The sequence below is a fragment of the Euleptes europaea genome, chromosome 9 (assembly GCF_029931775.1).
Source record: "Euleptes europaea isolate rEulEur1 chromosome 9, rEulEur1.hap1, whole genome shotgun sequence".
NCBI lineage: Eukaryota > Metazoa > Chordata > Lepidosauria > Squamata > Sphaerodactylidae > Euleptes > Euleptes europaea.
This window is the reverse complement of record NC_079320.1, coordinates 13,253,561-13,279,600: the sequence shown is the minus strand read 5'-3', so window position 1 is coordinate 13,279,600 and position 26,040 is coordinate 13,253,561. Positions and strand designations below refer to the sequence as shown.

General features: G+C 42.2%; 1 protein-coding gene across 1 annotated transcript; it reads left to right on the top strand.

The window, feature by feature from the left end:
- Positions 1–1,404: 1,404 nt before the first annotated feature.
- On the top strand, positions 1,405–25,184 carry HELQ (helicase, POLQ like). The gene is made up of 17 exons (XM_056855343.1): positions 1,405–2,146; positions 2,553–2,731; positions 4,096–4,296; positions 5,779–5,851; positions 6,916–7,013; positions 7,573–7,671; positions 8,724–8,869; positions 10,997–11,236; positions 11,379–11,520; positions 13,135–13,239; positions 13,419–13,641; positions 17,695–17,852; positions 18,883–18,981; positions 20,255–20,428; positions 21,642–21,755; positions 23,760–23,894; positions 25,062–25,184. The coding sequence occupies exons 1-17, from the start codon at positions 1,435–1,437 to the stop codon at positions 25,137–25,139; spliced, it is 2,976 nt and encodes a 991-aa protein (XP_056711321.1). The 5' UTR covers positions 1,405–1,434; the 3' UTR covers positions 25,140–25,184.
- Positions 25,185–26,040: the final 856 nt, after the last annotated feature.

The following is a 26,040-nucleotide window of genomic DNA, read 5'->3' as shown; positions in this document are numbered from 1 at the left end:
TAAGTCAGATGTGACTTCACAGAAAATATATATAAAGATACGTGTGTGTGTGTATGTGTGTGTATTGAGGAGCCCCATGGCATAGAGTGGTAAGCTGCAGTACTGCAGTCAAAAGCTCTGCTCACAACCTGAGTTCGATCCTGATGGAAGTTGGTTTCAGGTAGCCGGCTCAAGGTTGACTCAGCTTTTCATCCTTCTGAGGTCGGTAAAATGAGGACCCAGCTTGCTGGGGGTAAAGTGTAGATGATTGGGGAAGGCAATGGCAAACCACCCAGTAAACATAGTCTGCCTAGTAAACGTCAGGATGTGGGGTCAGTAATGACCCGGTATTTGCACAGGAGCTGCAAGTTATATAGATATATATAGATAGATGTATATACACACACACAAGAAGGTGATCTCAAGGACCTGTGAGGGGCACCTCATTCCCCTTCCCTCGCTATTGCCTCTGTCCCTTCCCTGAAAGTCCCCATCGCCTCTTCCCTTTTCCTGCTTCCTTCTCTTCTTCCCATTCACAAGCCAACCTACCTTTATCTGCCCCCCCCCCCATATTCAGTTTTCCTTCTTTCCTTTTCCCCAACAGTGTTTCTCTGGGAAACCTCTGGCCAAGTTGTACAATGCCAGCTGAGGCGGACCCAGTTGCAAAGTGAGGAGCCTGCAAGGATATGTGGTGGGGGGGACACCTCACTTTCTCCAGTATCCCCCTCCCCACACTATTTCCTCTTTCCCTCTTCTGGCAGCCCCCATATCCTCACCTGTCTTTACTTCTCCCATCCACTGACCAAGCTACCTTTTAACTGCCCCCCTGTTTTCAGCTACATTTATTATTTATTCATATATACCCTGCCTTTCTCCACAGTGGAGACCCAAAGCAACTTGCATCATTCTTCTCTCCTCCAGATTATCTTCACAGCAACCCTGTGAAGTAGGTTAGGCTTAGAGTGTGTGACTGGTCCAAAGTCACCTAGTGAGTTTCCACAGCAAAATGGGTTTTTGAACCCAAGTCTCCCAGATCCTGTACCACTATACCTTATCTCTTCCAATTTACCATGAATTACATACCCTGGAAGGGAAAGGGCAGGATATAAATCTAATAACATAAATAAATAAATTAAACAGGTGGAGCTTGTAGCATGAAGATAAAGTGATGGGGAAATTTTCACCAACCTATTCAGTAGTAATGCTAAATCCTGTCTTGGCCAAGAACTCTGTGTCACAAGTCACTTGTTTCCCAACCTTAGTTCCTTATCAAAAGTGCATGTATACAATGCTATACTAATATTACTGTCGGATTCTTGCAAGGTTTCCTGAAATATAATGTGCATGAAATGCTTTGAAGGCTTTAATGTTGTATACAAATTCTAAGTATTATTATTAAAAACGCTCAAACACATTCATGTCTTGTTCTTGCAGTATAATGGCAGCGAAGATGACATGTTTGGGGACTATGACAGCTTTTCTGGCAACACCTCTTTGTTAGCAGAAGTAGATGTCATAGAGCAAAGGTCTGCGCAATCTCCTGACTTTGTTTTGGATTCTGAAAGCCTAGAGAGCAGAACTGCTGTCCGGCTACAGAGTGACGCGAGTGTAGAACGGACATTTTCATTTGCAGAATGTATTAATAGCTTTAGAAGTGGAGCACAACATGATTTCTTGAGCTCTGCGAAAGAACAGCGTGAGAGCCCTCTAAAGCCTACAGATGAGGACGAGGTTCTAGAGTGCCTCCCATCATCACAGCTTTTATTTCTTAAACAGTCCGATGAATGTTTTGCTGGCCACGACACGGCAGCATGTGTAAAACAAGGAGACGATCATGTGAATGGCTGCCCTGACAAGACCACAAATCAGTCTTACAAGACAGAACATAATAAAAAAGATAATGAACCATCTACAAGTGCTTTGTCTGACCCGACCAGAAGAAAGAGTCTCAAAGATCTTCTCAAAAGTGCAATGGCTGGGAATGCCAGAGCTACAGCTCCGTTGGTCTCTAAAAGTAAAGAGCTCAAGGCGGCTGTTGTAGCCGAAGAGACTGATCTTGCTCAGGAAACAACCGATGCTTCATTCGTTGATATTGGTCCCTTTTACGGCTTACCCACCAAAGTCAAGGAGCTACTGGTAAAGTGGCGAGGAATTGAAAACCTTTATGGTAATGCCACCATTGATAATTTCTTATGAATAATGACTCCTGTTGAATTAGGTCTATCTGTCAGTGCAATCCTAAACAGAGTTACATCCTTCTAATCCATTGAACTCACTGGGTTCAGAACAGTGTAATTTTAGTGTAGGATTGCACTGCAAGCTAGTTATATCAGCATGGTAAGTAGCGTCATTTGAACTTAATCTAGTACACTGATATAATTTCTATATTCTGATGCTACCATAACTGCAAATGCTTTTAAAAATGATGTAACCTTGAATTATATTCCTTAATAGATAGAAGTATCCCATTTTCTGTTCCAAAACAGATCTATTTTGATTTTGAGTCCCCATAAATGTTAAAATACAAAAGGAGGAGTGTAAGTAATGTCTTTATTTCTTTTCTTTTTTTTCAGATTGGCAGCATGATTGTTTAACATTAGAATCACTGAAACAGAGAAAAAATTTAATATACTCCTTACCGACTAGTGGAGGAAAAACACTTGTAGCTGAAATTTTAATTCTTCAAGAATTGCTGTGCAGGAGAATGGACGTATTAATGATCCTTCCTTATGTGGCCATCGTTCAGGAGAAGGTGCGATGGTGTTAAGGTTTATCTGTATTTTACGTGAACCATTTCCCCCCAGGATTGCAAATTCAAGGAGCAAATGTATGTATACTTAATTGAGAAGAGATTCCATTCAGCCGAGAAGGGTTATTTTTGAAAAAACAATCACAGCACTGGGCTGTCTTTCCTGAGACAGCTGCTGTTTATTTAGTTAGTTTGCTGTTTAAAAATCAGTGTGTATGTTTTTATTTATTTATTTATTATTGCTGTTTGTTATCCCACTCTTCCCGGCCAAAGCCAGGCTCAGAGCAGATTACAGAATATAAAAATCATATTAATCAATAAGAGCATTAAAACATTTTAAAATAGCCTTATAAAATCATATAAACATTATACCAAATTACCTAGGCACCTCTAACGTACGAATCACAATATACAAACTTCAGCTAGGCAAGCAGATGGAAGGCACCAGGTGGAAAGGTGTTACTGCAGTGGGGAAGTTCGGGAGGTCAGCCTTTATATATGGGAACTGTAGCTGGTCTCAACCATAACCCTGGTGGAATAGCACTGTTTTACAGGCCCTGCAGAACTCTTTGAGGTCCCGCAGGGCCCTGGTCTCACTAGAGAGGCTATTCCACCAGGTAGGGGCCAGGGCAAAGGAAGCCCTGGCTGAGACCAGCCAGACACTCCTCGGGCCGGGGACCACCAGAAGGTTCGTGTTAACTGAACAGAGAGTCCTCCAGGGAACATACCAGGAGAGGCGGTCCCACACATATATGGAGTTTGTCTAGGATTTTATTTAGTCTTAGAGCCTAATCCTAAGGGAGGGGTAGTTAGTTGACAGCTGGGGACAGTGCAGCCATGCCGGCTTCCGAAAGGCTTCCCAGTCCGAAAATAAAAATGAAAAACGGACTTTTGACAAAACCCCGTGAAACTCAATGGGGGAGTTTCACGGGGCTGTGCCAGCTATTTTGCAGGCATAACTCGACGCCTGCAAAATGGCACTTTCCCAGGGCAAAAGGGCTTTGGGAACTGACTACCATCAGCTCTGTCCCCGGGAATGCCCCCCTGCACGCCAGCGCAAGCTCTTCTGTCAGAAAAACGCTGCCAGGGAGGCAGCGCCAGTGCCCAAGCCTCGCACTGCTGCATCACTCACCAGAGCCAGCAAAAGTGGCCCTGTGCCAACATCCGATCCACTTTGGATGGCACAAGTGGCACGGACACCGGCGCTGGGGTCACTCTGGCTCCTATTCAGCTCTCTCTCACCCCCCCCCACTTCAGTATTGCACAGAAAGTCTTAGGATTAAGATTTCATGAAGTCAACTGCAGAGACTTTATGATAAACTATGGTTTTGTTCTTAACATTTATTGTAAAATGTATCTTCCCCTAGGTTGGAAATTTATCAGCTTTTGGAATGGAACTGGGTTTTCTAGTTGAAGAATATGCAGGAAGTAAAGGAAAAATTCCCCCAATCAAAAGAAGGCTGAAGAAATCCCTGTATGTTTCTACTATTGAGAAAGGACACAGCTTGGTGAATTCCTTGATAGAAACAGGACGGATCAATGATTTGGGGCTAGTTGTTGTGGATGAGGTTTGTTATAATACTTTGGAAGCCTTTCTGATGTTTTATACATGTCTTTTTGTAATCAAAAAGTTTAACAATGCACACTTGTCTTTTTTGAACAACCTCTTCTCAATCAGCTGAAAAGTTTTCAAGGCTTTTATAATAAACTAATGAATTACAATGATTTAAACATTATGATCTAAAGTGTCAATGTTTTCCCAAAATACATTTATTATGTTAACAGTAGTAATATACTTAAACGTTTCTTATTTTATTAACTTCATACATAGTTAAAAACAAACGTCTTAAGTCCCTACTTGTTTTATTAGCTTCAAACACAGTAAAAATACAGAGGTCTTGTGTCTCTTCTAGAAGATGCTCAGGCTCGGGAGAAACTCTAGGGAAAACAAATTCCATAAAAATGAAGCCGCCGCCGAGTCTGTAACATTCCTACCTCCTAGCAAGGCACACCACTCTTCCTTGAATGGCACAGTGTTGTTGCTCTGGTTTAAGCTCCACTTGTTTTCACAGTCAGCCTTGTGAAGAGTTCATGGCAGTCACCAAGTCTTGAGGTCACCAAAGTATGTGGCTGTTGCTATCTTCAAATTTGAAGAGAAAGTGGATTCAGTTGGATCTAGATTATTTTCTAGCAACATAAACACTATAGCCAGACAGGCCTGGAATGGTGATGAATCCAGAACCCATCCCACGTCTGCAGATCTCCATGATCCCAGAAGGCCAAATAAGTCATGGGTGTCCCTACTCCTTTTAGAAATGTCATAAAATCTGCCACTGATCATAGAATCATAGAGTTGGAAGGGACCACCAGGGCCATCAAGTCCAACCCCCTGCACAATGCAGGAAATTCACAACTACCTCCCCCTTCCACACCCCTAGTGACCAGAAGATGGCCAAGATGCCCTCCCTCTCATCATCTTATTCTTACTGGTATCCAGCATCTGTTGGCTTATCTGCATCCAATCTCCAGCTGTAAAAGTAATAATGTATGTAGAACAAACATTAAGCTGTCTTGTTTAACTGCTATTTAAGAATACATGAACACATGCCTTATACTGAGTCAGACCCTCAGTCCATTGAAGTCAGTATTGTCTGCTCAGACCAGCAGCGGCTCTCCAGGGTCTCAGGCAGAGGTCTTTCACATCACCTACTTGCCTGAACCCTTTAACTGGAGATGCTGGGGATTGAACCTGGGACCTTCTGCATGCCAAGCAGATGCTCTACCACTGAGCTACGGCCCTTTTCAGAATGCTTCTCAGAATGTTCTTTGGGTTAAATTTTTGTTCTCTTTTGTATACTAGAGCAGCTCGGTCCCTGGACTGGATAAGCTCTGAGCCCTCCAGAGCAGTTAAAAATACAGGAGTCTTGTTACAGCAATCTGACTGTCGGTTACAGTACAGTAGTCACATTGCAGGAATCTGACTGTGGCCCATGGTAATGTTTAGACATTTGGTATCTTGGATGTCCATAATTACTTTCTCTCATTCATAGTTGCACATGATTGGAGAAGGAAGTCGTGGAGCTTTTCTAGAAATGACACTTGCAAAGATCATCTACACAAGTAGTAAGTAATGTCTGCATAATATCTAGAACAGGTAATCAAATAGTACGTACAAGCTGGGGTCTATGAGGAATCGTGGGGAGGGAGAGAATTTTAAAATCCCATCACCTTAAAATTCTCTTTCAGGATTCTCTAAGATCTTGAGTTCTTTAATAAGGAAAGGTATTACGTTGGGTTTACTTATCTTATTTATTCACAAATTTTATACCTCCCCTTTTCTGCCATCATCAGGGCCACCGCGGCAGCTAACAGATTAAAAGCATAAATAATAAAACACATCTTAAAGACAATTAAAACCAAACAAAGACACATCATTCAAACAATTAAAAGAAAGTTAAAATACACACACAATACAATAAAATGCACATAAAACAACAATTAAAAACAGAGCAGGAAGGAGGAATCCCCTGTTTACGATGTTTAAATAATCATAATACTGAGAGAATGTCAGACAAAACAAAAAAAGCTTCACCTGATGGCAGAAGATGGCAACAGAAGGGGACAGGCTAGTCTCTGGGAAGAGAGTTCCAGACTTTCGGTGCCATGACTGAGAAGGCCCTCTCCTAAATTGCCAACTGCCTAATCTCAGAAGGCGAGGGCTCCTAAAGCAGGCCCTTGGAAGATTACTATAGCATTTGAGTAGGTTCATAAGAGAGTAGGCAGTCCTTCAGGTTGTGGAACTGAGGACTAAGGTTGCAGTAATACAGGACAAAAAAATGTTCCAAATATAATTGCAGGGTGGGTAAAGTGAAGGTGGTTAGTCTTTATTCCGGAACTTTCAAGCATATTGAGATTTTGGGGAGCTATCCTTAGAGACATTCCAAGGCTGTTTTTTGTGCTGCTTCTACACCAGTGTTTCGTAATTTGGAAGCAAATGGAGTACAGGATTCTGAGATGGGTGCTGCTGTTATCCTTCAGCATTACTCTTGTGAAGAAAGCAATTTCCTTGTTTTGTTTACAGTACTTTGACTTTGCTGTTTTTGTTTGAGCTTTGAAAGTCAGATTCTCATAGTGTGTTCTTAATTATACAATTTCAGCATTTCAAACTGTTGTTTTATGTTGTATAGAGACTACTCAGATCATTGGAATGAGTGCAACTTTAAGCAATGTTGGAGACCTGCAGCAGTTTTTGAAAGCAGAATACTACACCAGTAATTTCAGACCAGTAAGTATTCAAGACTAAGTATATGAACAGTCCTAGATGTAAATTTCACCTTGTCAGATTGATGAGAACTGAAAATGCATTTTCCATTCTGAGCTGCTAAGGCAATTTGACTTTTTCATTATAATGCTAGTTTGCTTTCAAAAACTGATATTTTTTTCATTTTGAAGAAGAAACATCTACTTTAGAAAACAAAGGTACCATGTATTATGAGTCATTTTAATGTTTAGATTTTCAAGATTATTAAAGTTGCTAAAATAGTATTGTCTTTATAGCAAACAGGAAAATGGTTTTATTAATTTTTCTCAGCTATAGGCAAGATAGTGTACACAACTGAAAATCAATTAGCCATCATTCCAAGAAGAGTATTTATCTATTCTACTATTTTTAAGGTGGCATGAAAACCTATTGATACAAGTAATAGAATAAACTACCTTTAACAGTGGCTAATTGTGTTATCTGGAAGTTTTCTGTTTACTTTTCAAAGCATCATTCTAAGTCACGTATGTATTTTTTGATACAAGTCATAACATTGTTATTGTTGGTAACTTTCAAAATCTAGGTAGAATTAAAAGAATATGTTAAAATACGAGACAGTATCTATGAAGTTGATAGCACTGCAGAAAATGGTTTTACATTTTCACGTCTCCTTGAATACAAGGTAATACACCTAAGCATTTAAACCTTTTCTTTTCTGTTGATAATTTATTATTCAGTGAAGGCTATTTGCGTCAACCTTTACAACAATGTTTTTCTTTCTGTCTTGCACAAACAGGGAACTATCAAGAAAATATTAAGATATCACAATTAAATGTTTAGCTTCTAAAGGGTTTTTGTTTTGTTTGTTTGGTCTTCAGCTTTACTATAGCTTAGAGAAATATGTTATAACCATGCATTCCTGAAGGGGGGCGAAGCTCCTTAGGAGTCGGCATGACCCTGCGACGGCACAGGTGCCACCTTATCATGGAATAAAGTGGCACCTACACCATCCCGGGGGCAAAAACGCCAGCGTCAAGGAGCCAAGGAGCTGCGCCGGTCCCTGCCATCAGCACAGCCACGGCAGCAGGGAAGGGAAAGCCGGCATGGGAAGGGGGCATTCCAAGAGGTGGAGATGACGTTAGTCAGCTTCCAAATCCCTTTCACCCCGGGAACACCTCCTCGACCTGCGGTGTTGCCACACCACCTTTTTGGGTGGTGTAGACTCGCTAAACTCTGGGGTCATTTCCCCTATGTTCTGCTCAAAATGCCTGTTATATTCTTTGTGGTGGCCGGGAAGCCTCTGTGGAGGCGGCATGGCTGTCCTGGTCCCATCTGCTGCCTAACTGCCCCCTCCCCCTACTTCAGGAATAGCGTGCCCGTGTATATTTTACCAGCGCAGGCTGTATGGCCCCTGGTTCCAGTATCCTCAGGAGGTACAATATGGGAGATTATTGGGTGTAGTTTTTAGTGTTCCTTATTTCTTTTCATTTAAGGATGCATGGCACAGTCCTGAGAACGTCTGGTCTAAAGTACCTCACTGATGTCTGTAGCTCTTTCTAAGAAATCATGGGTAGATTTGTGGCCTTGAAGAACCTGAGCAATTTCTAAAATTGAAGCTTCAGTCCTAGACAGATTTATGCCCTTGTCAGATGTACTGAAGCGTTGCATGAATATGTGGATGGCTGAGGCAGATTACGAACCAAGATTACAAACCAAGCTGTGTAATCTTTTTAGTATTCTAGTAATCTGCAGAAGGTTGACCCAGACCACCTTATTGCCTTGGCTACAGAAGTCATTCCAAAGTACTCCTGCCTCGTCTTTTGCCCCACTAAAAAGAACTGTGAAAATGTAGCCGAAACAATATGCAAATACTTGAAGAGGTATGTCATCTGGATGTGATTTATAAGCATTTCCTAATTTAAAGTGAAAGTTCAGAAATGCAAAGAGACCTGATCCTAAAAGCTGCTTTGGGAAGCGGTCAGGGTAGTGGGCTGTGACCATCAGGATTGCTCAATATGCCACAGCATTGCATCTACATCTTAAGCATTGGCCCACCTGGACCTAATGACACTAATATACCAGGAATAATTGCATTTGTGAGAGGGATTGACGTAGTACCATGCAAAGTATCATGTGTCAGAGGAAACTGGTGGAGACATAACAAGCTGCAAGAGGAACTAAGCAATTACGGTGCAAAAATTGAAATTTATTTTACTCTTAGATATGAATCAATGGCTTCAGTAACATCTCCACGTATCATGGTTTTCTGTCATAATATTCTACAGTGTTCCATGACATCCTAGCATGAACCTACTAAAATTAGGAAACGGTCCTGGAAAAGAAGTTCCATCACCCAGTGGTTAGTTGCTCTCACTGGGGGTGGGTCCAGAGGAGTGGTACTCACTCCGCAGCTCATGGAGAGCTGCATTTGCAGTTGCCATCAGCCAAAAGAGCCATGGGAGGGAAGGCAGCCTGGTGTAGCCCGATCTTGGAAGCTAAGCATGGTCAGCCTTGGTTAGTACTTGGAAGGGAGACCCCCCCCCCCAAGGAATATCAGAGTTGCTACGCAGAGCAAGGCAACGGCAAACCACCTCTGTTAAGTCGCCTGCCTTGAAAACCCCCAAAGGTTCGCCATTTCGGCTGCGATTTGATGGCACTTTACACGCACCCAAAAAAGCCACGTGGCTGTTGTGTACCCTGTGAACCACCCCCAACACATATGTACAATGATATAAATATTAAATATATAAGCAGAACATTTTAAATTGACTCAGTACCTCTGAAGTGTAAGGATGTGTCACCGGCCACTAAGACTAGATTAATTCATGCCATCGTATTCCCCATTACTATGTATGGGTGTGAAAGCTGGGCGATGAAGAAAGCTGATGGGAAGAAAGTAGAGTCCTTTGAAATGTGGTGTTGGTGGAGAGTGTTACGGATACCCTGGACTGCCAAAAAAACACACAAATCAGTGGGTTATAGATCAAATCAAGCCTGAACTGACCCTAGAAGCTAAAGTACTGTCGTACTTTGGTCACAGTATGAGAAGACAAGAGTCACTGGAAAAGACAATCATGCTAGGAAAAGCTGAGGGCAGCAGGAAAAGAGGAAGACCCAACAAGAGATGGAAGCCACAGCCCTCAATTTGCAAGATCTGAGCAAGGCCGTCAAAGATAGGGCATTTTGGAGGACTTTGATTCATAGGGTCACCATGAGTCAGAAGTGACTTGACGGCACTTAACGCACACCTCTGAGAATGTAGGGGTGGTCTTTCTCTCCAGCGCTGTTGAACCTTAGCCAGCCCTTGTGTATCTGGAGTGAGGGGAAGGGCTTCCCTCTCTGTCTTCTTGCTTTCTCCTCAGCATGAGCTACAGTAGTTCAGGCAAGAGAGTGATATTGGCAATACACCCAGAGAAGAGCAAGCTATGTTGTGGCACAAGGCCCACAGCTCAGGGATGGTCGCAGCTTCTCTATCCTCCATTCCACATGTCGGGGGCTGTTTCAAGGTAGGAGACACCTGCCAACCACAAGCCCTACCGTACCGGGCAGTGATCTAGCTCACTTCCCGGGAACATGCACTGTGTGCCATGTTGGGGAACAATGCTCAGAAGAACCACGGGTAGCATGTGAAAAGAGCCACGTGGGCCTCCTGAGCCACTGAGTATCACAGATCTAGAGAGATGGTGACTCTCATCCAATAAATCCAGTTCTTTGTTTAGCAGTCACAACTGTGTTAGCATGAGTTATTTACTGCCAGTTGAGAAGGAAAGTAGCAGGATTCCACTCCCTTAACTATGAGTGATGATCAAGAATGGTCACATCTTTGCTGACTTTTACAGATTTACTGCACAGATAACGATGCCTTGTTCATCCTAGATGGACGACAATGTGACCACCTGGTCACAGTGAGGGAAGCATGGCGCTGTAGCCTCTTTTGAAGCCATATATATGCAGATCCTAAGCTGTTTTCTGTATGATTACAATCTGATTGTTGCTTTCTTCCCTAGAGATTATAAAACCCTCAGGGAGAGAGAAAAACGGGACCTGATTGAAGACTTAACTAACATTTGCAATGGAAGACTTTGTCCAGTCCTGAAGCGAACAATTCCTTTTGGAATCGCCTATCACCACAGTGGCCTTACCAACGATGAAAGAAAACGAATTGAAGAAGCGTATTCCTCTGGCATTCTCTGTCTCCTGACTTGCACCTCTACCCTTGCCGCTGGAGTTAACCTGCCAGCTCGAAGGTGACTCAAGTTGAGTGTATTCTGGAACTTTCTGTTATATCAGACTTTAGGAAGGCATAATAGCTTCTTATCTCTTATTGTCGTGAAGAAAATGTCCAGATATCTATACTGTAATTAAAATACATCTTCGCTGTTTTCTTAGGGTCATTGTAAGAGCTCCGTATATTGCTACAGAATTCATGAAGAAGAATCAGTATAAGCAGATGATTGGCAGAGCCGGTCGGGCTGGTATTGACAGCGCTGGCGAAAGCATTCTTATAGCGCAAGAGAAAGACAAACAGCTGGTAACTTGAGCAAAAAAGAATGGCGATTTTTGAGACTTCTGAATCATCGGGATAAGTCGATTATGTAGCGTAGGGAGGAGCTCAGATTTTTTTTTTTTTTAAAAAAGACTGAAATAGTTTGATTCTCTTTTTTAGTAAGTATATTTTAAAGATACTTTTTCATTGAGTATAATAACAGCAAAACCTAGCTGCTGTCCTTCAAAGCCAATGGTATTTCATCATTACACGGAGTTGCAGCTAAATAGCATAAAATCCTGACTAAATTATTAAATTATTTTATTATGTATCTGCATGGGCTTAGGATGGGTGGGTACATTTATAAGCACAAGCTCATATGAAAAAAAGTGCTGATTGTAAAGCAACATATTTCAAATATTAGTGTTCTTATACAATTATTTTTAATACCTAGATAACACTTCTGTACTGACCTTGGGCTAGTCACACTCTCTCAGTCCCACCTACCTCACAGGGTGTGAGGGGAAGGGGATTGTAAGCCAGTTTGATTCTTCCTTAAATGGTAGAGAAAGTCAGCATATAAAAACCAACTCTTCTTCTTGAATATACCCTTGCTGTTCTTTTTCCTGTAAAGCCTTATCCAAATAAAAATGTTACATCTTGCTGGCAATGGCTCAGACATTGGAAAACCTGGAGAGTTATGGTGCTCCTCTGAGAAGCATCCTCTGAGAAGAGCTGTCCCATGTTTCCTTTTTAAAATTTTGTTTGCTTAGAATTTTTTATTCACTTCATTTATACCCCACCTTTCTTGCCCTCTCTTTCCTTTTATCCTCATAACAACCCTGTGAAGTTGGTTGGACTGAGAATGTGTGCCTGACCCAAGGTTACCCAGCAAGCTTTCATGGCTAAGTGGGAATTTGACCTTGGGTCTCCCAGGTCCCAAGTGTTATACTCTAACCAGTATATCACACTGGCTGTCTAAGATTGTTTATACACTGTATTTCCAAAGAGGTCAAGATTACTTATAAAGGTAAAGGTAGTCCCCTGTGCAAGTACCGGGTCCTTACTGACCCATGGGGTGACGTCACATCATGACATTTACTAGGCAGACTATGTTTACAGGGTGGTTTGCCATTGCCTTCCCCAGTCATCTACACTTTACCCCCAGCAAGCTAGATGCTCAAGATGATTTAGAGCCAGCACTTAAAAAATACTATAAAGCAATACATAACTACAACTCTAAAATTAGCAAAGAACCCATCCAGGCTATCCCAAAGCAAGTCTGTAGAGTCAGCAACTCCTGGCACTCAGGCACGCTCGCCTGAATAGATGCATATGTCACGTCACTTCCAGAAAGCCAGTAGAAGGTGTATAATCCAGACTCTTGGAGGAGGTAATTTCACAAGTTTGGGGTCACCAGCTAAAAGATTCTGCTTTTAGCGTCAGGGGGCCTTGCTTCCTTGGATAAGAAAGTATTGGGCAGGACCCCCAGTGTGTGAACTTCACTCAGAGCTTATGTTATTAAAAGAGATCTTGGGGAGATGTCCTAGAGAAGATGGTATTTTAGGACCATTAGGTACAGATATGAATTGTTTGTATTTTTTTTCCTCTCACCTAGCGATGCTGTTTCATTGATTATATATTATAAACATTTTAAAGGTTCGAAACTTAGTACACAGCCCTTTAGAAAGCTGCTACAGCAACCTCTTGCTTGAGTGCAACAGAGGAATCCGAAGCCTGATCCTGTCTTTAGTTGGCTTGAAGGTATTTCTAAAATCTTTCAAATATGTTGTAAAACAGCTGGCTCCATTAAGGGGACCAACTGGGGGAGGGAAGCGTCAGGAGGAATAACAAGTAGTCAGAATCTGTTTTTCTTCCACGGTGCTGGACTGTTCTTTCCAGGAGATCTTGAGTCCTCCTTGCCTTCTTGTATTCCATTACAGATAGCAACAAGCCCTGAAGAGGTTTACTACTTTATGGGCAGTACTTTGTTTAGTGTCCAGCCCCAGCTTCTCCCTAAAGAAAAGAGCCTGTGGGACATAACTGTGGAAGCGTTACAGTGGTTGAAACAAAACGGGCTCCTGAAAGAAAGAGCAAAGAGTGAGAGTGAACACCGTTTGCAGTATAATCTAGAGATAACTCACTTGGGCCAAGCCACTTACAAAGGTAAGACGTCTCTCTGACTTATCTGCTAGAAATATTTAGGCAGGGCTGGCTCAGCCCTTAGGCTGCACAATGAAGATGCTTCAGGAATCATGAAAAGGCAACAAAATTGTTCATTATTTTAATGTGATTGTATTGTTACAGAAAAGTGTGTGTGTACACATGAAGCTGCCTTATACTGAATCAGATCCTCGGTCCATCATAGTCAGTATGTCTATTCAGACCGGCAGCAGCTCTCCAGGGTCTCAGGCAGAGAAAGGTCTTTCACATCACCTATTTGCCTAGTCCCTTTAACTGGAGATGCCAGGGATTGAACCTGGGACCTGCATGCCCAGCAGATGCTCTACCACTGAGCCATGGCCCCTCCCCAATGTGGATGTTCTTACTTCACACATCAAAAGGTTGTGGGCCCAGCCGTGTGTTTCAGGTCCTTAGTTTTCACCTCAATTAAATCAAGTTGCTGGGAAACAGCAATTCTTACCTCAGCAAGCAGATCCATCGCAGTGGCAAGGCTGTGTGAAATGTGGTTTTATGAGCGTCATGTAGAGCTGCTAACAGCCTGGAGAAAAAAATGTCCCTTTAACAGAGGCTTAATGGGATGTTATTTACTAGGTGATGTTACTTACCTCCATGCCTTGAAAATCCAATTTCCACACATTTGACATCTTATTAAAGGAGCAGGGGTTTTTTCTCCAGGATGCTGGCAACCCTGGTATCAAGGCACTCGATTAGTCTAGTGCCTACGATCTCATCAGTGGTGGACACTCTGCCATTTTTCCCCAGCATTCTTTAAATTAATTATAGGCACAGATCGCTACTTACACAAAAACTCCAACCACCACCCCCGACAGAAAAGAGGAATAATCAAAACATTAATGGACCGTGTAAGACGGATCTGTGAACTACAGTTTCTCAAGGAAGAAACTAATCATCTAAATCACGCACTGCTAGCAAACGGCTATTCCAGAAATGAAATCAGAAGGGCCATTAAACCAAACAAAAATCAGAAAACTCAGGAAAAACAGTCTCCCATAGGAAAGGTATTCTTGCCATTTATTAAAGGAGTCACTGATAGGATGGAGAAACTTTTGAAAAAACATAACCTACAGACAGTGTTTAAACCCACCAAGAAAATACAACAGATGCTACGATCAGCAAAAGACAAAAGAGACCCGCTCACCTCTGCAAGAGTATATCGTATACCCTGCAGCTGTGGACAAGTTTACATCGGGACAACAAAACGCAGCATACAAACAAGGATAAAAGAACATGAAAGATACTGCAGACTGGCCAACCTGAGAAATCAGCAGTGGCTGAACATGGACTGACACAAACAGGACACAGGGTCTTATTCCAAGACACTGAAAGACTGGACAATTCTACCAACTATTTTGTCAGATTGCACAGAGAAGCCATTGAAATTCATAAACATCAGCACAACTTTAACAGAAAAGAAGAGAGTTTAAGAATGAATAAGGCTTGGCTTCCTGTCCTGAAAACCTCCAGACTTACAAAGACTACAGTCAACAATAGCCATGCAGATTAGCTTTGGATTTCACACATTAACAGATCACTTCAGGATGCAATGGTTCCATATTAACATACCACACCCTCATTAGCTCATTATCTTGATACTTACAGGACAATGATTAGCACATTACCTTTGATACTTTTTGCAGGACAATGATTCAGCTCAACCCAACCCCTTTCTGACTATATATTACTCTTCCTACACACTTGACACTGAAAGACACTGTCCTTCAGTGTTACTCCTCTGAAGATGCCTGCCACAGCTGCTGGCGAAACGTCAGGAAAGAAAATACCAAGACCACGGTTACACAGCCAGGATAACCTACAAGAACAAATGGATACACAACTGTCTAGTAACTGTAGATAGTAACTGTCGAGCTCCCTCCCTTGCAGTCTCACCATTTCCCCTCCCCTTACATTAATTCTTCCTTCAGCGTGGCATATCAATATATCTGATTCTCAAGGTGGCCGGATCTGTGGATACTTAAATCTAGAGATTGGATCCATGAACTGACAAGGCAGATATTTCTAGGAACCTGATTTTTAAAAATGCCCCAGGTGTGCAGAAAAATCTGAAATCTGAAAGCAAATACATTGGGGAGATTACCCCCCCCCCCCAAAAAAAATAGAAGCAACCCCTGAAGCGGGTCGGGCTGTTGAAGTGATTAGGCTCTTAGAAAGGATCACTTCCTGAGAAGTGATATGTTATCTTATTCAGCCAGTCACCAAAGCAGAACTCAACGACTTTACTTACTTTGTTACAAGCAAGTCTTTTTATTGATATACTTCCAGTAAAAATGTGTAAATGCAAATTACAAAGTCTTTACACTGTTACAATGTATGCAGTGACAATGTATTCTGTTACAATGTATGCAGTAAAAGCAAACAAGTATTACATACTATTCAGTTTTAAAATCCATTTCAAATATAATAGTCAAATAAATCTGATTCAGTTCAAAGTATCTAATTCACAATATCTAGAATAATAATTCAAAACCATACATACCAGTAGCCTTTCTTCGAGACCCTCTTAGAGAGAGATCTGAAAATCTAGTCTTACTGTGCTGGTATTTATACTGTTTCAAACTCCTTGAAAAGGAGGAAGATCCTGCACTCCTGTTATCAGGAGGGTTCTGTGACTATGTAGCAGGAATGTGCTAAATTGCTTCACTTAGTATGCTAAATTGCTCCCCTCATAAGACCATATTTGGACATCCACATCCTCTGTGTCGATTTTACTAAACTATAAACTATAAGTTTTTAAGCTTTGTAATCACTCTATATACTCAACTTTAATATCATTCTCATCTCCAGCACAAGACGCATATGTTATTCATTTGTGAATCAGTAGTATAATGTCTACACATTTAAATCACAAAACACAATTATATGCTTATTTTGTATTACATAGCCTTGTGGTTTGTAGGGAGAAGATATGCAGTGTCCTTGGTAGGGCAATAAAATATTCAATGTCCTTGATAGGGCAATAAGACATTTAATGTCCTTCAAGAGGGCAGTAAGACAGTTCATAACAGATAAGACATTAAGGGTCTTTTGTGCTCCTACATTAAAAAAGGTAGTTGAGCACTTTACTTAATGCTGGTGGAGCTCTTCTCAAGGTTTACCTTGAAAGGGTAAAGGAGCTCACTACTGAAAGTGTAAAGAAGTATTTCTCCTGCCATCTGTCAGTGTATTTTCAGAAACATAAGCTCAATGAAACCAGAGGCTTTAGTTCCTTCTTTCTTTTAAAAGTAACTACGCCTTCAATTATATAACTGTTTAGCTGTTTGTATGTGTAGCGTTTAGTTTTATAGTGAATAATTCTGCACATGTACAACAAAATACTATTTATGTGCTGTAATATGTCAGAGACTGTGACACTCCTGTACCTGTAGGAGCCCAATGGCCATTGTGGAGGTTGCTAGGCAACCACAACAGTATTCAAACCTTGGTTTCTGTCAGTAAATGGAAGGGAGAAGCAGCAAAGCCCTTTCCAGGTGTGCTCTGGCCTTTGAGGGAGGACCTGTTGGGGCCAAGCCTGGCAGCAACCCATGGGGCAAACTGCTACCACCAGACCTGTGTGACGTGCCCAGGCCCGGCTGCTTGCTACTGTTCCAACAGCAACCATCCCACCAAAGCCAGTGTTGTATAGGGATTAGATTATCAGACAAGGATCTGGAAGACCCAGGTTCAAATCCCCACTCTGCCTTGGAGGCTCACTGGGGACTTTGGTTAGGTTCTCAGCCTAACCTAACTACCAGAACTGAATGCATTGTGCTTTGTCTATTATATGAAGATGAGAGAAGGGTCTTGTCCTAAAGTTTAAACGGAGAGAAGTAAGTGGTGCTTTTAACCCATCTGGAAAGACCTCTGTGGCTAGTGCGTATTCAAAAGACTTCCAGTATTCTGCGGTGCTGAAAATGTAATGCTTCCAAGAGGGGGAAAAAGTTAAATATATCTGCACTACATGCATGTATACTGAATGCTGTACATTATATGATGTTTGCTTGTTTAAATTCATCTCAGGTTCTGTCAATCTGGCATATTGTGATACACTCTATGCAGACCTTAAGAAAGGCCTCGAGGGGCTCATCCTTGAAAGCTGCCTTCATTTATTGTACCTGACAACACCATATGATATGGTTTCCCAATGTAACCCAGACTGGATGATCTATTTTAAACAGGTGAGGCTTTTTAAAATGTTCAGAATGTATAGGCTTGCTCAAAGGGAAGAGGACATCCAGTGAAACTGACCTGAGCAAAGACAAGGAAGATGTCTGTCTTGTCTCAGTGCAGGAAGCGAGAGACATCGTGGTAAACTGTCGTTAAATGTACTCAGGCATGTACAGAGCTTGTTGCTGTACTTATAGTGCTCGCCTCTCTTCCTCTTCCACACGGAGTTTGATGAGCAGTTTACTGGTTTAATCAAGTTCCAGGTTTGTCATGGCATCCATATGCAGGTCTTTTAGCAAACAGGAATTTGTTCCCACCCTCGAGCAAAAATTCGAAACCTCAGTTTAGTCATAAGAACATAAGAAAAGCCATGCTGGATCAGACCAAGGCCCATCAAGTCCAGCAGTCTGTTCACACAGTGGCCAACCAGGTGCCTCTGGGAAGCCCACAAGCAAGATGACTGCAGCAGCATCCTTCCTGTGTTCCACAGCACCTAGTAAAATGGGCATGCTCCTCAATGCTATGGGCCCTGATCCAACTAAAGTCAATCCTATCCCAAGTGCTGAAAGCAACCGATCTCAAGTTACTCCCAAATCATTTGTTCTGTTGGTTTGATTGTTGCTCAAGGCTTAAGTAGGCAAGACTCGAGAACTGCAGTCAGATCTCGTGACAACATAATTGAAAAGCTGTGTGTGGGAAGAGAATTTGGATCAGGGTTGGCAGGGGACTACCCCCCCATGGCATTTCTTGGGTAGATATGGGGAGTCCAGAGCATTTATTAACCCCATGGGGGGAATTGATTGCCTCCCCCCACACTGAACTAGTAGCTGCTTGATGAGACTACCTTCTATCTCAAATGCAGCTCGAGGGGGGGAGACTGGGGGGGGACACCACCAAGTGGGACTGAAGAAGGCTATGTAGAACCCTGTGCCAATCTGTACATGTGCCTGAGCAAGGACAGGTTGTGCTCTGCATTCTCTCTGACATTTGCTACTAAAAAATTAGCTTGAATTGTTGATCTGAATTAATTCTGCTTTTTAGTATAATCAACTAACTCCAATAGAGCAGCAAGTAGCAGCCACCGTTGGAGTGCCAGAGAGCTTTATAACTAAAAAGGCTTCTGGACAAGCCATCAAGAAGGTAAGAGAAAGATCTCTTTCATATGAAGTACCTTAAAAACAATGTCAGGAAAAATACTTTCCTTCCTTACTTTTAAAAAGGGAAAGGTCTCCTGTGCAAGCACAGGGTCATTCCTGACCCATGGGGTGATGTCACATCCCAACGTTTCCTAGGCAGACTTTGTTTACGGGGTGGTTTGCCAGTGCCTTCCCCAGTCATCTTCCCTTTACTCCCAGCAAGCTGGGTACTCATTTTACCGACCTCGGAAGGATGGAAGGCTGAGTCAACCTTGAGCCGGCTACCTGGAACCAACTTCCGTTGGGATCGAACTTAGGTCGTGAGCAGAGCTTGGACTGCAGTACTGCAGCTTACCACTTTGCGCCACGGGGCTCCTTACTTTTACTTCTCTGTTTACACAGTTGGAATTTTGAAAGCCTCTTTTCCCTGCTATAATTGTTAAAATAATTACTTTTCTCTCTTCTCACCTTTTTCTACTGCCTTTTAATTATTTGTCATTTAACTTTATTATAATAACAATTATAATAGCAATTTTTATATGAAAGTTGTTGTTAGGGATTACTTCAATAAATTGTTGGGGATTACTTCAAGGAAGCTTTTCTTGCTCCATACTTGGAGTAGCACTTAAACTGCTAAAAAAATATTAAGGATGCTACATGGACATTAGTCGTATACCAGAAAGCAAAGGGAACATGCTTTGCATGTAAAGACCAAGTTCGATCCCTGGCAAGTCCACTTAAATGTAGCATATTAAGATGGAGAACCTGGAGAACCACTGCCAGGCAGGGTAGGCAGAACTGAGCTGGATGAACTGGTGGTCTGACTCTGCATAAAGCAGCTTCTCATGTTCAGAGTTTCTTTTACTAAATGTTCCTATTTGGAGTTACTTGTGTGTATGTGTTTATTTAGTCCTTTTTACCCTGGGCCTCCTTCCATTACATCTTGCGATAACCCTGAGAGGTAGATTAAGCTGGGAAAAAAATGACTGGCCTAGGTTCACCCAGAAAATGTTATGGCAAGTGGGGTCTCCCCAGCCTAATACTGCAACCTCTGCCCAATACTAGCTCTGAAATTCTTAGCTGGAAGTGCGTTTTCTAATGTCTTTTCAGTCTGTGTTACCATGCAGGTAGGCAGGGAATATATCTTTATATATTGCCATGGAAATTGATAAATTCAGGACTGCACCTTTTTTGTCTGTTGGTTCAGAGATGTTGAAAGATGCAGAAGACATTCAACTATGTCTCTAATTTCTAATTAAAATTACTTTTGGTTTTAGGACGTGGATAGCGGCACCGTCGGTAAACTATACCTGTCGCTCGTTCTTCATGCTCTGTTAAAAGAGACCAACATATGGAGCGTGGCAGAAAAATTTAACACATCACGTGGATTTGTTCAAACTCTCCTGAATTCGTCTGCTTCGTTCTCCTCCTCAGTTCTGCATTTCTGTGAGGTAATGTATGGCAGCTGAGTACTGAAGCGACAGACTTCCGATGCAAGAATCTGCCTTACATCAGTTCAGATCGTTGGTCCACCCAGCTCAGCTCTGCAGGGTCTCATGCTGACAAAATGGTTGATTCAAGTCCTGTAGCACCTTAAAGACCAACAAGATTTTTGGGGTAAAAGCTTTTGAGAGTCAAAGCTCTCTTCGTCAGATACCAACACGGCTACCCTCTGAAACAATTCAGAGAAATGTCTCTTTCCCACCACCTGCTGTCTGAGATGCCAGGAAATTAACCTGGAACCATCTGCATGCAAACCCAGGTTGATAATTGCACACATCTTATATGGGAGACATATACAGCCCAGCATAACAACTTGAGACAATCTTACCAGATGTTTGTGTAATTGGTAATATATTATACAACTATTACATGCCTGGTCTGTTTTATATTGTCTGTCGTCTGGCATGTGGTTATAGATATAAACCTTAGGAAATGCCATTGTGGTGTTTTAACATTTTTAAATAGTTTTAATCTTGACATATCGCTTCTAATAAATTATATTTTCATTATTTATATATATTTTTCTCACACAACACACCCAGCCTTGGGTACCCAGCTGCAAACCCTACTCTGCCACTAAGTTGTTGACCTTTTCTGTTCCAGGTTTTCATGTGCCACAAAAACATTACTTGTTAGGGTTTTTATTTCCATTCAGATTTTTCAGGTTGCCTAATGGCCTTTTCCCCCTTCTAATTCCAGAACGGGACAAAGCAGTGTTTCTTCAGAAGTAGCTATTATTTGTTCTGTTTTAATTAATTCATGTATAGAAAACCCGTCAACTGATCATAAGTAGCCATTTCACTGGTCTATTATGATAGTGTTTTTATGTATGTTCTACCTTTAAACCTTTTGAGAAAGAACCTCTTTGCCATCAGTTAATTAGCAGGAAATAATATGTTGGTGTTGACTGCTTCTATCATTGCAATTTAATATGGTGCCCAAGTAATACATTTGCAATGTCATTCTGCCCTGTGGTTCTTTTTACACTTAAATTTTACATTACTTGCAGTTGAAGGATAACAATAACTGGCATACAATATTCCAACTTCTGGAAATGTAGCAGGATTCACTCAGCAATTTCCCAGACCTCCGACTAGCAAATCTTGCAAATTTCTAGTATTTGTATTACATTTTAATATTTAATATTCTTTATGTTTCCAGGAACTGGATGAATTTTGGGTTTATAAAGCTCTCTTCGCAGAACTTAGCAAGAAATTGACCTATTGTGTTAAGGCGGAGCTCATTCCTCTTATGGAAGTGGCAGGTGTTTTGGAGGTGAGCCAACTTTACTTTGTTAGGTCAGTTTCTGAACACGTTTGTGAAACTCTGCAAAAAAAAAAAATGCAACAATATGTACAGCTTTTCAAAAAACCAAAATAGAATTTGTAAGTCATTTCTATCTTCAAAAGTGAGCATTACCCAACCCCTGAGAGCAGATAAAAGCCCTGGATCGAGGGAACATATATCCAGGCACCCTAAAATATGTAGCTTCTTCAATCCCACTAAGAAATCTTCCTAGTTTGTATCCTATTTTGTTGTTCTTTTGATGCACCACTGCAGTGAGTCAATTTGCTGTTGTCTGAGCAGAGTATACTCCTTTTTTTTATTATTATTTTGTTTTGGTATTTTGGATTTTTGCTGCTATCTAAAATAAGGAACGTGGGTATAAACCGCTGTGAGCTTTGCTTTGGCTGTATGCTGCACTGAAGAAGTTCTTCTCATTGCTTCCACCTGCTGTAACAGCACCACTTTCATACATTCATAGGCTTGTGGACGGCATTAAAATTGTGCAGTACTTTTTCCAAGGCAATGCTAACATCAAAGGAACTGAATCTCTAGGCAGAGGAGAAATTAATAGACACACTTAAGAAAAGCTGTCTGTTGCTGTTGTTGATGTATTTCAGTTCTAATGTAAATTAACCAATGGAGATAGCCCTGAAAAGTTCTTTTTAAGGTTGAAATATAAAAGAGTTCTGCAACAATAAATGCCTGCTTTACTCTTAGCCTAAATACAGTGCCAAGCAAAGATAGGTTAACCGAAATAAAAAGGATTGCACTGTTAGCCTGATAATATTTCTGCATGTCTCCTCTGTACATATACATCCATAATCTCATTCTACAATGCTAAACATACATCAAATCAAAGAGTTTCTGTCTAGATATTAGGAAGAATTTTCTAACAGTTAGAGCTTTTCCTTGGTGGAACAGGCTTCCTTGGGAGGTGGTAAGCTCCTTCCCTGGAGGTTTTTAAGCAGAGGCTAGATGGCCATCTGTCAGCAATTCTGATTCTATTACCTTAGGCAGATGATGAGAGGGAGGGCATCTTGGCCAACTTCTGGGCATGGAGTAGGGGTCACAGGTTGTGGGGGTGAGGTAGTTGTGAATTTCCTGCCTTGTGCAGCGGGTTGGACTAGATGACCCTGGTGGTCCCTTCCAACTCTATGATTCTATGTTGGAATAGCAGAATAAAGATTTGAAAGAGCCCTGACTATTAAAACGACACTTTTGTTCCCAAGCTTTTTTGGAGAATCCCATGCCTGTTCTATATTACAATGTTCGCGGCCACTTTTAACTGAGGCTAAAGAGAGCCGAGAGAAATATGATTGTGAAAGGAGACGCGCAGCTCTCTGTTATTCCAGTTCTTGATGTGCAAGACGAAAGAAAAAATGAAGAGGTAGTTATTTGTGCCAGTGGAGTTACTATTCTGTCTGCGTGAAAGGCCATCGGTGTCTCAGCCTGAGTAGTGGAAGTGGGATGGCTAGGAAATACAAGAGGAGGTGTATCAACCAGCAACCTCTTGCCCAGGTCCGAAATGCTGATGACAGCCCTTTCAGACTCCCAATGGGCAAGGTGTGGTTTGTTAAAAATAAGTTTGAGAGCTTTTCTTTGCCAAAACCTTATCTCTCCGGCCTTCGGTTCTTCCCCGGGAAAGTTGCACTCACAACTCGCTCAGCTCCTCTCATTAGTTTTGTAAAACAAAATTTATTTTAAAAATAAAGAATACGCTCTCAATTCATATCAAGCAAATAAAACCATCCTACTCACTAGTGAAGGCCATCAGAAGAGAAAAAAACAGCTGTCCCCAGGACGAGCCTAATGCCCTAAAAAAAGCCCCTCCCCCACCAATCAAGGTCGAACAATTAATCACTCTCTGCAGAGTAACTTTCAGTCTTAAAGCGAGACATGTTAGTTCCATACAGGTGGGTACGGAGGCTTGGTACTGTTGTTGGGATTGCTGCTTCCTGTCTCCTTTAATCAGTGTTTGGACCCTTTTTGCAGGCCCGAGCCAAGCAACTCTACAACGCAGGGTATAAAACTGTAGCACACTTGGCGAACGCAAATCCAGAAGCTCTGGTGGAGACTATCGAGCATCTGTCCAGACGTCAGGCTCGACAAATAGTTTCTTCTGCAAAGGTGAGCAATGTTTCTGCGAAAAAGCCCCGAGCTCGACGCTTTCCAACTGGGAAGGGTTTTCAGCGGATCTGGAGGGTGGGCAGGAGGTAATGGCGGATTCGGATACTTTTGGGAATACAGTTGCATTATGATCACCCAAGAGAGCCAGTGTGGTGTAGTGGTTAAGAGTGGTGGACTCTAATTTGGTGAACCAGGTTTGATTCCCCACTCCTCTACATGAACAGCAGACGCTAATCTGATGAACTGGGTTGGTTTCCTCACTCCTACACATGAAGCCAGCTGGGGGACCTTGGGCTAGTCACATCTCTCTCAGCCCCACCTACCTCACAGGGTGTCTGTTGTGAGGAGGGGAAGGAAAGATGATTGTAAGCCTGTTTGAGTCTCCCTTAAGTGGTAGAGAAAGTCAGCATATAAAAACCAGCTCTTCTTCAACTTCATCATCTTCATCATCTTCAGCAAGGATGTTTGCCTAGATACTCTGAGCAGGGCAGCCTGGCTTTGTGCCAGGACAGTGTTCTCCTAGCTGGCACAAAGAAACTAAGGTGGCTTTGCTATGTTGCCATTAGCAGTGGATTGGAAAAGATACTGGGGTGGATCCTACCCCCTATCCATGGCGCAAAGGAGGAAGCTTGCCTCCAACTTAAGTGGCTCTTCCATGGGAATGAGAACCACTTCAGTTGGAAGAAGGCTTCCAACTTTGCTCAGTGGTGTGGTGGCTTCCACCCCACTGCCTTCTTTTTTGGAGAAATGTTACCCGTAACGAATTGTCTGTGTTATACTGCTCCCATCATAATAATGGTTAGCATGTAGAGAAGAGCTTGCGTATTGCAAGGACCTCTGGGGGCTACAGTGCATTTTAGCATATGCACACCTGCACATGGCCCATTTGTCGAATCCTCGTGAACAAAGGGCAGCCCACCTACTCCTGTCTGCATAGCTCCATCCCTTTATCTGCATAGCCTGTTCTATGAGGCATATAATATACCATGGTGGGATTTTGGAAGCTGTTTACGTATCATTTTCACAAGGATCAGGTCAGCTCTTGTGCTTACTGACGTTTGATTCTTCATCTTGGTAATGGCCACCTTTTCCCCCCACCTCACTTAATGCATACTGGAAGTTGTAATACCTGGATAATTTGACCTCAGATGTTGTTTTGGGATGCAGATGCTTCTGGCTGAAAAGGCAGAGGCTTTACAAGAAGAGGCCGAAGAACTGCTGCGAATACCTACAGACATTCCTTGAAGCTTCCTGATCGCTCCTCAGTATGAATGTGGAAATCAGACAATTAATTTATTTATATATTTTTGTAGCTTGCTGTATTTATGTGTAACTGAGTTTAATTTGATGATAATAAAAAATCCCCTCTAATTCCATCTCTGCTTCCTTTTCTGTAATCATAGGGTTGGATCTAAACTATTTTTTAATGGCAAAATTGAACTTTCCTTCCCCCCCACCCCCAACTGTAGCCTAGTGATCACCACAAAATGCTGCCTCTGGGAATAGACCCTGGGGAACAACATGGGGGGGGGTGATCAGCACTGGGAATGGGGAATCACTGGAAATTACCAGATGAGTCTGGATCCAACCCTGCGATGAAGAACATTTGGTTCCTGGAGGTTCTCATTGTACAGAGAGCCAGCGTGGTGTAGTGGTTGAGAGTGGTGGTTTGGAGCGGTTGACTCTGATCTGGAGAGCCAGGTTTGATTCCCCACTCCTTCACATGAGCTGTGGAGGCTAATCTGGTGAACCAGATTGGTTTCCCCACCTCTCCACACAAAGCCAGCTGGGTGAACTTGGGCTAGTCACACACTCTCAGCCCCACCTACCTCACAGGGTGTCTGTTGTGGGGAGGGGAAGGGAAGGCGATTGTGAGCCGGTTCGATTCTGCCTTAAGTGGTAGAGAAAGTCATCATATAAAAACCAACTCTTCTTCTCAGTCGTTAACAGTTCTGAAGAAGAAGAGTTTGGTTTTTTATATGCTGACTTTCTCTGCCTTTTTAAGGAGAATCAAACCGGCCCACAATCACCTTGCCTTCCTCTCCCCACAACAGGCACCTTATGAGGTAGGTGGGGCTGAGAGAGTTTGGAGACTGTGACTGGCCCAGAGTCATCCAGGAGGCTTCATGTGTAGGAGTGGGGAAAC

What these genes read in the sequence shown, in the direction of transcription:
- HELQ (XM_056855343.1), top strand. Translation starts at nt 1,435, where the DNA reads ATGTTTGGGGACTATGACAGCTTTTCTGGCAACACCTCTTTGTTAGCA. An exon ending in AAAGATCATCTACACAAGTA is followed by an intron (nt 5,852 to 6,915) that starts GTAAGTAATGTC and finishes TATGTTGTATAG; the next exon opens with AGACTACTCAGATCATTGGA. An exon ending in AAATAGTTTCTTCTGCAAAG is followed by an intron (nt 23,895 to 25,061) that starts GTGAGCAATGTT and finishes TTTGGGATGCAG; the next exon opens with ATGCTTCTGGCTGAAAAGGC.